At 45.8% G+C, this 18849-nt stretch overlaps 1 protein-coding gene across 2 annotated transcripts in view; it reads right to left on the minus strand.

Moving 5' to 3' along the window:
* SLIT3 (slit guidance ligand 3) overlaps window positions 1-18849 on the minus strand; it is a 617936-nt gene that overhangs the window by 35593 nt on the left and 563494 nt on the right. For both annotated transcript variants that reach the window (XM_077137609.1, XM_077137610.1), the window contains 5 exons: window positions 18726-18797; window positions 18049-18120; window positions 8723-8794; window positions 7307-7470; window positions 4166-4290 (listed from right to left, as the gene is read on the minus strand). In XM_077137609.1, coding sequence (XP_076993724.1) covers window positions 4166-4290; window positions 7307-7470; window positions 8723-8794; window positions 18049-18120; window positions 18726-18797 — 505 coding nt within the window. The remainder of the gene's footprint in view (window positions 1-4165; window positions 4291-7306; window positions 7471-8722; window positions 8795-18048; window positions 18121-18725; window positions 18798-18849) is intronic.

The following is an 18849-nucleotide window of genomic DNA, read 5'->3' on the forward strand; positions in this document are numbered from 1 at the left end:
AAGTAGTCCAGTCTCCTTTAGCCCCTTAGCACAGAGCACAGAAATCCAGGAGGCAGCACTTGATAACATGGTAACTGGCCTAGAGGTGGGGCTTCTGTCACTTACCTATTACTGAGAAATATGCATTATTGCAAATCGGCTTGATTCAACTCCTTTCAGCCTCTCTGTGCTCAAACCCACCAGATTTGTGTTGTTCTTTGATTCTGGGCCTGGCTCTGCCCGCTCCCAATATGTGTGTGAAGGATACAGCTGGGGCTTCGCTTTCTTTACGGAGACTGGGTGCATCTTTCCGAGATGGGGCTGGAAGGGGTGCTGTCAGACCTCACTCCTGAGAGGGGGGTCCTCGGGCCAGCAGCCTGGCTTCCCGGGGAGCTTGTAAGAGATGCAGAATCTCAGGCCTGACGTCAGAGCCCCTGAATCAGAATCTGTCTTTTAATAAGATGTCTGGGTGATTTGTGTGCACATTGAAGTGTGAGAAGCACTGTGTTGAGACTCTGATCATAGGTGCATGAAGATGAATGGCTGAGAAAAATATCAGCCCACCTAGATGGACAGTAGGACGGCGTTTTAGGCGACCGATATGCTCTAAGACCCTTCCTATAAGTTGAAAATTGCACATAATAGACAACCCTATTATTTAATAAATATTTCTTATATGAACATAGCTATCACAGTTTTTTATAAATAAGGCAAATAAATACTCCAGTAGCAATAAATCATCAAAATTAATCATAGAAATAATTTTCTTGAATTTTAATTCTGCCTTGTGTGTGCACTTCAGCAGCCTGCACTGCCTGAAGGTCTCTCCGCCCTCTCCTCCGGAGAAATAAATTAGGCAGTGGCCAATGGGAGGCCGGGAAGGCGCCCAACATCTGGGGGTTGGCGTTGCCTGGAGACCCTGGCTGGGTCGGCATTCTGCCCCCTCCCTCTGCATGCTGCCCCACCATCGCCGTTCTCTCTGGCTCTATACAGGGCACACATAATAGCAAACCCTATTATTTAACAAGTATTTCTTATAGAAACATACCCATCCCACCTTTTTATATAAACCAACACTCTTTTAACAATAAATAAACAGAATTAATGACAGAAATAATTTTTAAAGACCTTAATTCTCTCTCTTTGCCTTTGTCTTTTCCAATTGCCAATTGTCAATTGTGTGTGTTGAGTTCATGTAAAAAGAACTCCTACTGTATTTTATGTCTCCAGATCTAAGAATGGCTGCAAAATAGTTTGTGAAGTGTCTGCTGAATCCTGGCACTGAAATCAACAGATCACATACATGGCCCCATTTCACTTAGAACAGCTGTGCGAATGAGCACTCTTATTCCCATGTACAGCTAGGGAAAGTGAGGCTTAGGGAGGTTCAGTGACTTGTGGAGTGGTTGAGAGAATAGAGTTTCTTGAGCTAGATGGCTGGGTTCTGGTTTTAGCTCTTGCATTTCCTAGCCGTGGGAGCTTGGGTATGTGATTTGATCTGTCTGAACCTCAGTTTCCTCACCTGTCAAAGGAGAACAATAAAACTATGTCACAGTTTTATGGGCCGTAGCTGCTATTAAACATTAAACAGTGGCTGGTCTTCTGAGTTTCTGCAATATTGTGGCTTTCCAAGGTCATGAAACCAGTCGATGGAAAAGTTGAGACATGGGGAAATAGCTAGATAAATGCCTGAGCTTGAAGCTTGGTTCTATGGGTGCCTGGTGATTGTTGCCAACATAGCAATTCACCCAGAACCTCAGTGGTTCTGCTTGGGTGGAATCCAACTCCCACAGGAAGGAAAGCAGGAGGAAACAAACTCGGGACGGGGGTGTGATGCCATCTACAATGAAAGGAGCCCTTTAGTTCAACCTGCCCCATTTTTACAGTTAAGGAAACTGAGGTGTGGGGGGAGGGGAACAGTGAAAAGCCATCCAAGGTCATACAGTCAGGTAGGATGAGAGCTGCCCCAGGACTGGGGGCTCCATAGGGTCCTGCTTGGCGATCTTCCCAGTGCCACATCCTTCTTTTCCTACCCTGGAGGTTCTAAGAAATCCCAGATGGCCAGGGGCCCTCTCCCTCAGCCTCAGAAATCATGACACTTGCCAAAGGGCAGGAAATACCATGGCCAAGAGCATGGGTTCTGGCATGAGTTGCTCTGAGTTTTGAATCCCAGCTCCCTCACTTTCTAGCCTCAGTTTCCTGAACTTGAAAGTGAGAATCCTTTTAGGACGTGCCACCAAGGGTTGAGGAGTGAACCGGGTAGGGAATGTACCTCCTTTAGTACACTGTCAGTACACAGTAGGCATTCAGTAAATGCTCGCTGCTAACATGACTGCTGTTGTCATCATTGTCTTCATCAGCATCATCATGATATTGACCTGCCTGGGCCTCCACAAGTTCCCCAAAGCCAAAATCTCTGCTCAAAGTCTTTCAAAGTCTACAAGAGGTTCAGAATTTTGTGAACAAGCTCTGAACCAGGGGCCTTATCCTCCAGTAGCCTGGGGGTCACGGCTTGCTCTGAGGCTGACATCCAGGCCGTGGACTGTGGTGCTGTCATGTAGAGTTGGCAGGAGCAGGGCGTTTCAAATCTACCTCCACTGCTCTCAGACTCAGGTCTATTCTAAGGAGAAGGAAGTGAGACCCAGAAGGGGAAGGAGATCACCTTCTCTCTAAAATAGGGGTGATTCTGTCCATCTCATAAGGTGGTGATACAAAGTTAAAATATGGAACAAACACATAGGATCCCAGTGGACTGTCTGACACATAGCGGATGCTAAAAAAGATAATTATACAGGTATGGAATTGGGTATGTTAAAAATGCACATTACAGGGCAGGCCACTGTGGCTCAGTGGCAAGAACGCTTGCCTGCCTTACCAGAGGACCCAGGTTCGATTTCCGGTGCCTGCCCATGTTAAAAAAAAAAAAACTGTTTGATGAATAGATAAATAAAATGTCATACGCATGCATTAAAAAAAAAAAAAAGCACATTACAGATTATTCTAGGAGAATAACTCCCTGCCCTTGACTGCTCACAGTGTCACAGATAGGCAATCTCTGGTGAAACCAGCAACATACAACCTGCTACTGCTGGCGCATTCCACACCCTGGGATTACGGACCAACACGCATAGCTGAAGGTAGAGGACAGCCACAGTTTACCGAGTGCTTACTGAATGCCAGGGCCATCCTTGGGGCACGCCATATGCGACTGTACATTTGATTCTCACTGAAAACCTGCGAGACAGGCTTATTTGTCCTACTTTACAGGTGGGAAGGCTGAGGGAAAAACACTGGCCATTGCTACACAGCTTGCAAACGACAGAGCTGGAACCAAACCTATCTTTAATTCCATAGGCTGAATTGCTGTTCTTCATTTACTGATAGTCATGTGTGTGTGTGTGTGTGTGTGTGTAGGGTGGGTTAGGGCTGGTTGGCTGGCTGCAAAGGGAATCCTTTGGCTCTCTGGTCCCAAGCCCATAGGTGGCACTCTGACGCTGTCTGCTGGAGCAGCGGCTACAGCTGAGAACTCCACCAGGTAGCCCAGTTCCCTGTTTCAGAGTGAGTCTGCCTCTCAAGCTTATCATTAGAAACACACAAACCCCGGGGCCGGAGATGCGGGGATGCCAGAGACCCATCCTTCAGTTTGTACCAGACCCGCTCTGGTATGCACCTCTGATGCACCTCTGGTGCATGCAGTTAGAAGGGCTGTGGGATGGTCCTGAAACGCTAGGCTTGCCTAGAGCATTTGGGTGGGTGCCCTGGGAAGGCTGGAGTCTGGGAAGCCGGGAGGGTCCTGGGGAAGAGGAGGAAGACACCGTTTTACTGACCTCAGTGAGGCAGAATTAGGGACTTTACTACTCAGGAGACCCTCCAGGGGAGACGGCTTGGGCCTTGGCATCATATAGCCCTGGGTCCTAATCCCAACCCTACTACTGCCTACTCACTCTGGCACACTGAGTTAAGCCCTATTAACTGCCTGAGGCCCAGTTTCCACATCTATAAAATGGGACTTAACAAGACCTTCCTCATAGGTTTGGTGTGAGTATTAAAAGGGAAAACGCAAGTTAAATGTCAAATAGAGGACCTGGGACATAGTCCATATACCATGTCCCAGATGGTGCTGGGGCTAGGGCTAGAGGAGGAGCCTGGGGTCTGAATGGTGGTGGGGTGGGGCCTCCTGCCCTACCTTGTAGCCGTAGGGGCAGGCACACCGGTACAGCTCCATGGGATCCTGGCTGCATGTCCCATTGTTCTTGCAAGGGCTGGAGAGGCAGGCGTTGCACTTGGCCATGATATTGATGTCCACTGGCCCTGGGAAGCAAAGCCACAGAGTGTTGGTGGCAGGTCACCAGCGCAGTCACTGTCACACCTCCCCTTCCTCTCTGTTCTGTCCGTTTCCTTAATCAAATGCCAGCCCCTCCCTAGCTCCATGCCCAGCCAGAGGGCAGCTGACCCTGTTTAGCCAGCACATCAAGTTCAGGGAGAATCCCAATAATTCAGCCATTGCCCAGTGAGGAAAAGCCATTCAGAATCACTTCCGAAGTCAAATCAGTTACTGTAATTAGTACGATCCGATTTTGGTGCTAATCCTGCAAACAGTGCACCATAACTGGAAACACCCTGAGCATCTTCTCATATTCCAGGAAGCTCTGAGTCCAGGCTACATTTGGACCACTGGCTCATCCGCCCCCAAACACCGTTCCCTGCCAAGCTAAAGAGGGCATAGTGCCTGGGCCAAAGGCATAGAGAGGAAGCTGTCCCTGTAGAGCCCTTGAATGGGCAGGAGGAAGTAAAAGCTCGCCCCAGAGCACACGGCAGGCATACTGATGATGGATGATACACTTTGCATCGCTGACACTTTCACTTTGACATGCTCTCTTCAGCTGCAAGGGCTGGAAGGCGGCTATGCTTCCCACACAGAACTTTTAAAGGGGGCTCCATACTGCTGCTGCAGCCAGCTTTGAGAATGAGCCCCCCGGAAAAACACATCCTAATTTAATGCCAGGACTTTAAATGATCCCAGGGACAGCAGTCATCCATTGGAGACTGGGTTGGGATTAACCGCAGTGTGAGTCTGACCATTTGTGGGTGAGGTGAAAAGGACGGCCTGATAGGGAACCTGTGTCAGAGGTGTCAACCCTGGCTTCATATTAGAATAGTGACTGTCTTGGTTTGTTTGAGTCTGGGGGAATTCTTGGGACATAGAACTTTCAGTGATAAAAACCAAGAAGGTCCTGGGCAAACTGGGATAGGCTGGTCACCTTAAATTAGAACCAGCCAAACCACTGAAGAAAAAAATTCCCATGCCCAGGCCACACCTTAGACCAATGTCATCATAATTTCTGGGGTGGGACCCAGGCATCAGCCATTTTTTAAACTCCTCAGGTGACTCCAAAATGTGCAGCCAAGATTGAGAACCACTTTCCGATGGCTAGTTGGGCCTCTCTAGAGGTCTAGAAGCAGGAGGAAGAAAGTTAAAAATTAGCTCAAAATCAGCGGAATGTTTTCCGGCTTCCTGCAGAGACACAAAAGTCTTTGAGGGTGTTACCTGAATCCCTAGACAATTTATTGATGCCAAAACTTCTTCTCTATTACTTCAGCTTAAAATATGATATAGAAAATATACTAAATGGTAAAGTAAATCTACAAATCAAAACAAATATTAATTGCTCTAAAAACTGAGCAAAGCACATGAGCAGGTGAATGCGGAATGCAAATGGTGAATGAATGTTTGAGAAAAATGCATCACTTCTTCAGACGAACTAAAAGGAGATACATTTTTTTGCCTATTGAATACCAATAAAAAAAAGGTCAGCTAAGGGCGGTGTGACGGTGGTTCAGTGCCAGAGTTCTTGCCTGCTATGCCAGAGACCTGGGTTCAATTCCCAGTGCCTGCCCATGCAAAAAAAAAAAAAGAAGTAAGTATAGACATGCAAAGGAGGAATATTATTTAGCCATCAAAAGGAATGAAGTTCTGATATATCCTACAACATGAATGAACCTTGAGGACATCATGTTGAATGAAATAAGTCAGATACAAGAGGACAAATACTGTGTGATCTCACTTACAGGAAATAAGTAGAATATGCATATTCATAAAGTTAGAAACTAGAATAAATGTTATAGGGACCGAGTCAGGGAGGGGAATGGGGAGTTATTGTTTAGTTGGTGTAGAATTTCTGCTTGAGGTGATGGAAAAGTTTTGGATATAGATGATGGGAATCGAGGTACAACTTTGGGCATGCAGTTAACACCACTGAATTGTATTTGCAAAAAGGGATTAAAATGCAAATTTTAGGCAGTTTATAAGACATTACATACACACACGCCCACAGAACTTTACAACACAGAGTGAATCCTCATGTAAGCGTGGAATAAAGTTAGTAGAAAAATTATAGTAATTGTTTGTTTCATGAATTGTGACAAAGGTTCACACTAATGCAAAATGTTAATAATTGGGAAAACTATATGTAAGAGGGTGGTATACAGGAATTATACTTAACACACGAAGTTTCTGTACACCTACAACTGCTCTAATAAAAAAATGTGAGATAAACTATCACAAGAGTCTTGTGAAAAACACATTCAAATGGTGCCATTGAAAGTATAAGTTGGTTATAGCCCCTTTTGGAAATCAATTTGGCAATATGTATGAAGACCTTAAAAATGATCATATGTTTGACTCAGTAAAATCTCCCTTCTTTGAATTTTACCTAAGAGCACAATTTTAAGTAGAGAAAGATCTTTATGTATCAATGGCAAAAAACGTGAATGCTCCAAACGTTCAAAACCAGAAACGGGTTAAGAAAGTCATGGTGGAAATCTACTCCATAGAGGTGTGGGAGACCCAAATGAAGTAAAACCTGAAAAAGTGCTCAGTGTAGTGTCTGCCATATAGCAAGAGGCACTAAACTCAGTAGAAATTTGCTATTATTATGATGTAGTCAAATAAAAAATATCACATGCACCAAGTTGTTATTATTATGATGTAGTCAAATAAAAAATATCATATGCACAAATGCAATCAAATGGGAAAATACTTAGTGGGGAAAAATGCAGGTCAAAGATTTTCTCAACTGTGCAAAATTATGCGCAGAAAGAAGTCAGTGAGGAAATATACGAAGATGCCAGCAGAGGGACTTGGGGGAGAAAAGGAAAAATGGATAGTAAGATGTTAAGTCTGCATCAATTTCACGTCTGAGTCTCTCTGTGTAACCCACAGAAGAGATAGGGCCATGGTTTTATAGAAGTCATATCTGCCGAAATGCCCAGCTTTGACAGGCTGTGCAGACTGAGCAGATGGAGTGAGGGCTGGGCCAGCACGTACCTTTGCACTGGAAGCGGTGGATGGGGGTGGTGAGCAGAAGCCTGTCCGCCATGGGCTCGGGGCTACTGCAGCGGGCAATGCCGGGCTCCTTGTATCCCGCTTTCACCCACTCGGAGAGCCAACGCAGACTGCAGTCACAATGGAGTGGGTTGGTTCCCAGCGCCCTAGGGGACAAAACAGGATGTCAGGGCCACCAGCCCAGCTGAGCCCAGACATTCCATACCCTTAGCTCTCAGGAAAAGCAGAATTTTCAGACTTTGGTTCTTACTGGGGGTGTATGACATGGGGAAGTGGGCAGAAACAGTCTCCCCGGGGAAAAGTCTGCAGGCAAAGTCTCCAAATAGCAAGTATTTCAAACGCTCCCAAGCCCCCTCCCACCTCTCAGGCTTTGCTTATATGGACCCTGGTCAGATTCAATCCTCAACTCAATCCCCAGTTCCAGAGGCTCTAGGAAGCATCCGGGACCTCTGGCTCTCTGATTGTCTGGTCGTCGGGCTCTCTCGCCCTAATGAAGGGTCTGCTGGAGATGACGCAGAGAAGGTTTTGATACCCAGCAACTCAGGAAAGAGCTATAGATCATGCATTCGAAAGTACAGAGGAGGGGCATAATCCAGTGTAGACACCTCCAAAGTGGTGTCCAGGAAGAAAATACTAGAACCTCCTCATTTTTTATCATATACTTCAAATGTTCTATTTTCAAAATTTTTTTGATATGCGTACATGTCAGTATTATATGTACATGAGAATAATTATATATGTGTATATTATATATGTACATATATAATAACTATATAGCGGGAGGACAAGCTCAAAGCTTTTCACTGATAGGGGTATGGAATTTGAAAAAGGAAGCAGAGATCCCTGATCTATGGGAGAGTGGTCTGGCTGGGAGTTAGGGAACCTGACTTGAAAGGTGATTTTCAGCTAGTCACCTAGTGTTTCAGGGCCTCAGTTTCCCCTCTGGAAAATGGGAAGGGGATACCTGAAGTAGAGTGCTGAGTGGTAGGAATACATGCTTGGGAGTCAGACAAAACTGGATTTAAGCCAAGGCTTTGCCTCAACTAGCTGTGCGTCCCTTGGACAAGTTCTTTAACCTAAGGTTCATCATGTATAAATGGGGATAAAAAAGCCTTATTGTAGTACAAAATGAGATAGTTTATCTAAAGTGTTTGGCACATAGTATTTTAAGTTAGTTCTTATTAAATATTTATTTACATAACTGATGTTGCTTTTGAAGGCCGTGCGAATCTGGGAACATGACTGTGCACAGTGTGAATACGTTTTTGTGTTTTTTTTTTCACGCATACTACATACACGCCCAAGAGAACACGCTAACAGTGATGACACTGCCAGTTGGCACTATAATGATTTTCTGTCTTGAGCGGATGCACGTTGGGAAGAAATACGGTGACTTACAGATGAGAAAGTGATGTCAGGTCACCGAAAGAGCCTTCGGGAACGCTGGAAATGTCATTGCCGTGGAGGGTCCTGAAGCAGAAGGCACAGGGCGGAAGGTTAAAACCAGTGGCAGTTCTGAGGTCAGCACACTCTCCGGGTCACCCAGCCTGGTCCAGTTTGCCTGCGGTTTTACTCGGAATTGCACTGCTATAGGTAGCAGCAGCTGCTGCCACATCTGCGGTAGGCTCACCGATGTTGCTAGGCCTAGTTCAGCAGCAGGGATGTAGGGGGCCGAGGGGAGGATGAAAGTGGGCTTTTGAAGCCAGCAGATCTGGGATAGAATCAGAAATCAGTCCCTTTTAGCTGTGGAACATTGGGTAAGCCACTTTACTTTTCAGGGCCTCCATTTTTGCATCTGAGAAATGGAGAGACATTTCACCTGCTGGAATGTTTGGGGGTTCAGAGATAACGGGAAGAATTGGGGTCAACAGGGTGGATTCTGGAGCCAGACTGTTTGTGTTCAACCCGATTCTGCCTCTCACCAGCTGTGTGACTGTGGGCAAAGTGACTTACCCTCTCTGGGTTTCAGTTTCCCATTGTAAAATGAGGATGAAAGCAACAAGAGCTGCCATACAAAGGCTACTAGGATGAATTAATCCATGTAGGGAAGCCTGGTATTTTCTAAGTACAGATGATTAATCATTATTAATATTTATGAAATGATAATACTGTGAAAGAAAGTCTGGTAGAAATCAAGGAGCTCAGTAAATTGGTTCCCTTCCTAGTCATCTATAGAGATTTTAGGCGAATTGAGGAATAGTGTCAACCCCAGCCCCGGTGATAGAGGAAAGGGGGCACTTGGCTCCTGGGGAGACTTCACTAGATACTCATCTTTATGGGAAAGGGTTTGGTCTGGGCTGTGTACACACTTGGGTCTGGTACTTGTGTGCATCTGAGGGCATCTTCCAAAAGCATGTCCAGGGGCCAGGCCACCTGCTTGGCATACTCAGAGTATGCCACTCTCCCTTGTGGAGTAGGGAGCTTCCTGCAGAGTAGCAGCTAGGAGTTATTCTCTCTTGCCAAGTGGTTGCATATACAGAGCCTTCAATGAATGCTTGCAGATTAGGTCCATGAGAAGATTGCAGGAACACTATTCTGCCGTTCAAGTAATATCATGAGCAACTGTATAAAGAAAATCTCTGAAGTGATGATTCACTTTGGGTCTGGCCTATGAAACGCAAGGTGGGTGAAATTCGTAGAAACTCAACCACTTTCTTAACGACTGATGGGTACCACCATCTATCTGTGCTGGGGACAAAGCACCTTGAAGGGTAAGGGCTAACAATTTTAATGTAGGTAGGAGGGCCTACTAAAACAAAGAGATGATTAGTTCAACGTGGAAATGTAAAAAGGACAAATAATGAAGTATAAATAAAATAACAAAATAATGGATCTACTCTATGGTTTTCCTTTCAGTCCAATGTCAGCCTGCCTTGGGTCTTTAGCTGAAAGACAGATACAGGCTTAATTAAGCTTAGAATGGTGGGCCTCAAATTAAGTGTGCACTAGATCCAGTAAACACGCATGTGCCCCAGTCCCATTCCCAGAGATTCGGATTCAATGGATCTGGGATGGGGCCTGAGATGCTGCAGGTCCATGGACCACACTTGGAACAGCAAGGGTTTAGAAGGACTTCTCTTTCTCTTCCTCATGCTTGTCCTCACCGCCATCAGCTCCTCCTCCTCCTCCCCCTTCACAGTTATGTTTTTCCTTGAGGGGAAAGGGAAAAGTGGTCCTACTAAGAATTTTAGGTAGCAGGAAGAGGGTAACCAATCCTCCAAAGAGCATACTGGTGGCATCTCACCTACCCGATGGGCTTGAAGCACTTCCTAAAACTTTTATTAGCATTGTTTAATCTCTAATTCCTGTGGTTATTTATGAATCATTGCAGCCCTTGCCTGCTATCGATTTGGATGACTTCATGGCTGCTTGCCGGTTTGCAAATGCACCCAGCCTTGTTGTTAATCATTTCTGAATGAGGCATGGGCCCTGGAGAGGCATGAAGCATTAATTTAAAAACACCAGGAGATCTAAAGGCAGTCACAGTGATGTGGCTCCTGCAAGTTTCGCTCCCATATCTTACAAGCTGGGCCACTGAGATATCTTTATACTACGAATTAACGGGGTTGTAATCTACTGGGACAGTGCTAAAGAAATCGGTCTACACTGTAGGTTCTTGCTCCTGGTTTGGCCCTCAAAGGAGGAATCTTGCATGTCAAGCAACCATATTTAATGATACCAGGAAAGTGCAACAAAAGCCCTCCCAGGAAGTACTTTGTACTGCCCCCTTCATCCCTCCATCCCCTTTTCCCCTACACCTTGCTGGCGTTGGGGCTGGGGTTGGCAAGCAACTCCCAATGACTCATCTTAAAGTGCTTGGGACTCATTCACTCCTCCTTCCTGCCTGACTTTTACAGAATGTTAAGGGCAAACCTGGGAATTTCGGGATGCAGATGACAGCAACATTATAGCAACATATAGGGCATAGCCATCTTTTATCACTTCTGGGCAGACGGCACTTTGCTTGGGTCTCTGAGTCCCCAGGGGCTCAGTTTGTATGAAAAATGGCAGGAAGTATCCTAGTCCTCAATGTGGGTCTGGGTAGGCAGAGGAGCCACTCCCAGGTAATCTGTGAGACTCTGTAGTCATACTGCCTGGGTTTGAATCCCTACTCATACTCACCGGCTGTGTGAGCTGGGACAACTTACTTAGTCTCTCTAGGCCTCAGTTTCCTCATCTCTAAAATGGAGGAATTACTCATATTTACTTGTAGGAGATATCTTTTGCCAAGGTATAAGTTGCTCAGCATCAACTCTTTTTCTGTAATTGTTACTCCCTCTTCTATCGGGGAAACACCCTTTCCCGACTCTCAGGCCAAGTGCTCTGGCCTCGCTGGCAGAGTGATGGAGCAGGTCTGGCCAATCAGGGCAGCAGCAAATGGTTCCAGTCAAGCATGTGACCCAAGCAGGCCAATGAGAGGCATTTCTGGGGCTTTCTCTGGAACTACTGAATGGAGGTAGTTTCATTTGTTGGGATTTTTAAGGTGCTAGAATGTAAGCTTGCAGCCTCCCAGGAACCCTCCACGCCCTAGCTGGATAAAGTGGTGAGAATGAAATCTGCTCAGAGGAAAGCAGTGCTCAGAGATGGACAGAGGCATTTCTGACAGCATCCTTGGAGAACCTGCACCAGTCATGTCTAGAGCTCAGTATCTACCACTGGACTTCAGAGACCAAGTCCACAAATTCTCTTTTTCATGCTTATGGTGGTTTGAGCTTCTTGCCTTTTAGACTGGCAGAGTTCTATTATACTGTCTCATAAGCTAGTTGTGAGGGGTAAAATATATGATGCCAGTTGTTTCAGGAGACACAGGACTCCACCCAGGGCCTGCCCACAAGAAGCACTTAGTAAATGTCAGCTATGATCATTGTTCTCATTATCAGGCCTCTTCTCCTCCCGCCTGTCTCCTCTACGTTCTTCAGTGTACTTGGGGCCAATCCTCTCAAAGACTTAACCACACGGAGTTGAAGCCTGAATGTGTGCAGCCTATGCACATGCTAGGGCTTGATTCAAGGACTGGAGAGGGAAGACAATGATTGCCGGCAGACTGGCCCACGCCCATCACCTTCCTCCCCAGCCCACCTCCTCCACCCCACTCTTTAATTCCCACCAGAGGCCTCTTGGGCAAGGCAAGGACAAAACACTTAATTGTCAAATAGGCCATGGTTCTTCAATCTTCAAGAAAAGCCTGAAAAGGGTGGGAATAAAAATTGGTAACAGCCTATTAAATGGGGAAGGAGGCAGAAGGTGTTGTAAAGTGTCCTGGGTGGGAGGCCATGGGTTCTAGTTTTGCTTCCACCTCTGCTATGTGGTTGTCCAGCTACATCTTTCCCAGCTCCCACCCCAGACGCCACATTCCAGCCACAGCTTCTTCTATTTCTCTCAACACACACGTCTGTTTGATAGTAGGGCCTGTGTCCAGAGAATTTATATTCTCCCGGCTGGCAATAGTCTCCACTCCCATCCCTATTAGATAACTCCAGCTGGCTACTCAGTCTCAGCCTTGGGAGCAGAAGTTAAGAGGAGTAATTCAGAAAGCAAGTAGCTCAAGGCTATACCTCCAGTTACTATTCACTGGTCGCACTCCTTTGGGAAGTTACTTAGTCTTTCTCAGCCCCTGTTTTCTCATCTGTAAAGGGGGAATAACAGTGGCATTTCTGCATCGGGTTGGGGTGAAGAGTCAAGGTTTAAAACACTTCAGTGGTGATTTTACTATCTTCCTTTCAGAAAACCTTTGGGATGGCCAAGATTGGGCATATGCCTCTCAGGTAGCACCTGGATTGTAGTTGCTTATTCATTTGTCTATTTTCTCACCTAGACCGTGAGCTCACTGAGGGCACAGCATCTAACCCAGGGTAAGTGCTCAGGGAAGGATGAAGAATGCATGCTCTTGAGCAAATCACTGAACCTTTCTGAATTTGTCTCTTCATCTTACAAATGAGAATGAGAGTTCTGGGCTGGATAATTTCCAAGATTCCCCATTTCTAAAATTCTAAATGTTAACTTTTTTTTTGGGGGGGGCAGGGGTGACACCAAAAGGCTGAAGCAGGAGTGAGGCTTAGAAGCCACAAAAAGGGTCACATTTTGGCTCAGCAGAGGAATTTTCTAGTGTTCAATAGTTGGTCAAAAATGGAATAAGGCACATCTACTGGAATGGGCATAATTTGGACAAAAAAAAAAAAGAAGTGTTGGCAAGGATACAGACAAACTGGAACCCTCATATATTGCTGTTGGGAATGTAAAATGATGCAGCCACTGTGGAAAACAGTTTGGTGGTTCCTCAGAAAGTTACACATAGACTTACCATGTGACCGAGCAATTCCACTCCAAGATATATACTTGAGAAATGAAAACCTGTCTATAGAAAACTTGTACATGAATGTTCATTGCACCATTATTCAAAATAGTCAAAAGGTGAAAACAACCCAAATGTCAATCAACGATGAGTGGATAAAAAAAATTGTGGTAGCTACATACAATGGAATATTATTCAGCCATAAAAGGAGTAAAGTTCGGATACATGTTACAATGTGGGTGAACCTCAAAAACATCATGCTAAATGAAAGGAGCCAGACAAATAAGTTACATATTGTATGATTCGAGTTATAGAAAATATTCAGAAAAGGTAAACCCATAGAGACAGAATGCAGATTGGTGGTTGCCAGGGAGAGGGGGAGGGAATGCGAAGTCACTGCTTAGTGGGTTCGGGTTTCCTTTTGAGATGATGAAAATGTTCTGGAACTAGATAGAAGTGAGGGTTTCACACAGTGTGAATGTACTAAATCCGTGGAAGTGTTCACTTTAAAATGGTTAATTTTTTGATATTTGAATCTTACCTCCAAAGAGGAAAAAAAAATGGAATGGGGTTGTCTGGTAAGGGAGTGGGCACATTGTCTCAGAAGGTAATCAAACCAAGGCCAAATGGTGCACCATTTCAGGGGTGTTGTGGCGGGGATTCATGCCGTTGGCAGAGCAGTGATGAACAGCCTCATGTGTGTAAACAGCGCCATCTTAACTTCCGGTATTAGGAGCTAAAAAGACTGAGGAGGGTGCATGATAACCCTCCTCCTTCGCTCCTGAGCCTGCGCTGAGTCCCCCAGCTAACGGATTCCCGGCGGCCCTCCTGTGGCTGGGCTGGGAGGCTCGGCTGCCTGTGGCTGCATGGAGGACAGAGGCGGCTGCTTGGAGTGACATTGGAGACCACATGCATACAGGCATGTGACCAGTGTGGGGCAAAGATGAGGCTACATCCGGATCCCCAAAAGAAGGATGTGGATGGCCACACAAATGTTCTCTTCTAGCTCTTTTTAGATGAGGAGTGAAGAAAGAAAAGACATTTTCATACAATGCTTTATACTCGGTGCTTCCTGACCACCCTCCTGCCATGTTCTCTGAAGTGTACTCACATCCACTCATAACACACACACGCACACAAATAAACACATGCACCCACTTCTACAACACATGTACCACATGTATGTACACACACTCACCTGCACACACATACATTCATATACACAAGCTCAGAGATCTATATGGACGTACACACATTGAAACAGCACACAAACACACATGCATGCAAACATATGCCCAGAAACACATGTGCACATGCAGACACTACATGTATAACACAAATATACATGCACACTTGTACACATATGCAAACACAACAAACACACAAATGCAAACATATACACTGTGTGTGCGTGTGCACATACATAGACACACAAACACACCCTTAAATGTCAGTACTCTTTTCTTGCTCCCCAGGCCGCTTTTTTGGCCTGTGTCTAGGGCTGAACCTTGATGCCAATACCCCTTCCTTCTCCAAACTCCCAGAATCCCTGGGTCTCTGGGCATTTCTGAAATTTGAATCAAAATAATGAAATTCTTTAGAAATTAGGATAGAATATACAAATGGTCAAATGAAGTTGCAAATATTGCAATTTCTGACTTTAAAAAACCTAGCTTTTTTTCCAACATCCTAAATTGTAAATATGTTACTGTTCTCATCTTTAACTTCATGTTAATTTTTTTTTTTTTCCACATGGGCGGGCACCAGGAAACGAACCCGGGTCCTCTGGCATGGCAGGCAAGCATTCTTGCCTGCTGAGCCACCGTGGCCCACTTCATGTTAATTTATCACAGAAATAACTTTATTTTAGTAGTTAGCTAATGATTTTTCCATATCTCCTTATAGTCCTTCATAGGCATACATAGCTGTTTTTAAGTTATCGTTATAACATATATGCAAATTGAATTTAATTTTCCATGTTATGGTATGTGGCAAACATGTTTCCATTTCCACATTATTTAGGTTTCATCTTTATCTGTTTAATAACTGCACTTCACTGGCTGCTTCCTTCAAGTATTTCTCCACTGTGGCACTTGCAGGTGTTATTTAAAACTTAGGTTAAAAATAACAGTGCGACAAAGATCTTAACGCACAAAACCTCTCCCTCCTTTTGGATAATTCTTTAACATAAATTCCTAGATGTGCAATTACTGGGAGAAGGGATACAAATATCATAAAATAAATGTAACCCATAAACATTTTATTTTTCCTGAATTGGTTATTGGGCAAAAAATGGTTGCTCCCCACCGAGTTCGATGGTTGGATAGAAGTACTAGGATTCTCTTTTTATCTAGGAGCTCTCAGGATTCTAGAATGATGATGCTAAAAGCCTACTAATCTTAATTGAAGAGGCAAGTACACGCCTGTTGTATGTTTATGTGTTCTCCTGGTGAACTGATGATAGTAGCCTAGCAGAGAAAGACTAATGGTGACCGGCCAACCATGACAGGCCCCACCACCCTGAAAGACAGACAGATGGACAGGCTCACATCCTGTCTCTCTCTCCTTCTTACATGTTGAGTCGCCCCAACCAGAGCTCCTGTGATGATGAACATATGCACACAGATTCCATTAAAATCGGCAGACCCCACCCTCTGGTAGCAAACCCAGCCACAGCATTGATAGATGGGGAGGGGAGACATGGGTTGGGATTGAGGGAGCCAGTGAAAGGGAAGAGAGGTCAGCCCCGCCCTGACCAACGAGGCGTACCCATTGCCTCTTGTGCTCAATGGAAACGGGAAAATGGTTTTGCTGATGTTTCCATTCCCAGACTCCCTAGAGAAGGTGGATAATAAATAAGTGACAATAACAGATTGCACACTGTCAGTACGGGCACTTCTTTGCCCCTGGAGAATTGATTTTTAATAACAGCGCAGATGACATGTGGCGGGAGTTGTCGCTGACACTGGCGTTTTGTGGGTCTCAATAAATCACATCAGCCTGGAAGCTCCGGAATGCACCAGCATGTTGGGTGCTGAGTGCTTACTGCCACTGGTGCTCTGAGTCAGGGGGCCGAATTCTGCACCTTCCTGAATGCCAGACCTGAGGTCGTTTACTTCATCAATCTGGGCCTCAGTTTCCCCAGCTGCAAAATGGGCATAACTTTTTCAACCTCATAGCGCTGTTGTAAAGCTTAAATGAGGGAATGGTTGTGAAAGGCCCCATAACAATGTTACCATCATTTTAGGAATAATGGCTCAGAAAGGTAAGAAGATGACAGGTTTGAAGGGCATAGTATCTGGCATCTCTGTTCTGCTGGAATATCACTCCAAGGATCCTCCTTTGCCAACAAATGAGCACAAGACGGGCAGACTCAAACATCAAGTGACAATAGGATCTTGGTTTAGGGGATGCCATTCCTGCTCTCCCAAGCTATAATGTGAGAGTAGTAATAAATAATGAATATTGATTAAGTATTTACTGTGGGCCAGAGCATGCGCTAAATGCTTTATATACCACATCTCATTTAATCCTCACAGGACCCTGTAAGACAATTACTGTTCTTGTCTTTGACTGTATGAATGAGACCCCACAGCTAGCAAAGGGCAGAGCTGGGCTTGGAAAGCAGGTGAACTCTGTGGCCACCTGGTTCTTATAGGGAGTGAATCTCCCACGGTGGCCTGCCCCCATCCATATGCAGAACAGACCCAGGCAGGCAAGGTGACGGGGGCGGGGCGTGGTGTGGGGTTGCAGACTGCATAACCCTGTCCAAAGGGACAGGGTTACTCAGTCCCCATAGCTGCCATGCAGGAATGCAGAGGCTGGTTCTGTTATCACCACGTCTCTCAGTTTTGCAAGAGAATGTAGAAGGTAGGACTTCTCTGGGAAATCTTCTGATATTTATATGCTGGTAACTTATTAAAACTTTTTTTTAAAAAACACTGTGGAGCCACAAAATCCTACCTGTCTGTGAGCTGGACTGGTTCCCCAGCCTCACCTCCTGCCATCTCTGGCCTATGAGCTCTGCTTCCTTGCAGAGATTGAACAGTGTTGCCTTCTAAAGCCAGAGCCACCAGCAATGATCATCAAAACAGTGGTCGCTGTGCCGTGCCCTGTGCTTGCTAGTAGCGCAGAGTATCATGCATATCCCTGTCCTTACAGGGGAGGTGTTATTCATCCCATTTTAGAGGTAAGGAAGTAGAAACTCAGAGGAGTTGAATAATTTGCTCAAAGTCCCACAAATTGTAATGGGCTGGGCCCTAGGTCCGGCTACCTCTCCACCCCATTGAGCAAATCAGGGTGCCGGACAGGGCTGTGTGTATGGGGCAGAAGAGGAGGCACAGCAGGCTTTGAAGAAGGATGAGTAAGGAAGGGAAACCCTGCGGATGCCCAGGAAAATCTGGGTGGCAGCCCAGGGCACTGGGGTACTTACAGCACGCGCAGAGACCGCAGCCCGTGGAAGGCGTGCACGGGGACGCACCGCAGCCGGTTGTAGCTCAGGATCCTGCGGGGAAGGAGACACAGGCCCTGTTGGCCGCTCTGATGCTCAGCTGCTCTTGGGTGTGTCACCCACACTGAGGACCAGTCAAAGCCAACGGTTCTTTGTCTTCCCAATTTTAAAATTTGGATAAAACACGTCCTAGCAATCAAGGGAAGGGGAATCTCCACCTCCCTCCTGCCCTGCCCCAGCCCAGCCAGTGCTCATGCTTCGGGTTCCCAGTTCCATCCCCTGTCCCGTGGCAGGCTGGCTCTCTCACCATCACTTCCCTCTACTGTCAAATGGTGAGTGCCAAGCTAATCGGAAGGAAATGGGTCTGAGCAAAATGTAATTGGGTAGGGACACCCTTCACTGGGAAAGAAAATTCACAAGTTACAGAAGCTATGCCATGGAGGGCTTTCTCCGGAAATAATTAGGTTCCATTCCTCTCCAGCTGCCTAGGCAGAGTTGTTCCGACTTTATTTTCCATCTGGTGATTCACATCTAGCCTATGCTGGGGTAACCACAACCCTGAGGACCACTAGAGTAGAGAACCAAGGCGAGGGGGACAGAAGGAAAGGCTAACCACAGGCCATTTACTGCTAGGCGCACGGGCACCTCGCTGTACTCACAGAGTGGAGAGGTGAGACATGTTACTGAAGGTGTAATTGGTCAGCACGCCAATGCTGTTGTTGCTCAGGTCACTAGGAAGAGGGAAATAGAAGGGTCACTGCAGTTCCGGGCTTTACTGTCAAG

The sequence above is a fragment of the Tamandua tetradactyla genome, chromosome 20, assembly GCF_023851605.1.
Source record: "Tamandua tetradactyla isolate mTamTet1 chromosome 20, mTamTet1.pri, whole genome shotgun sequence".
NCBI lineage: Eukaryota > Metazoa > Chordata > Mammalia > Pilosa > Myrmecophagidae > Tamandua > Tamandua tetradactyla.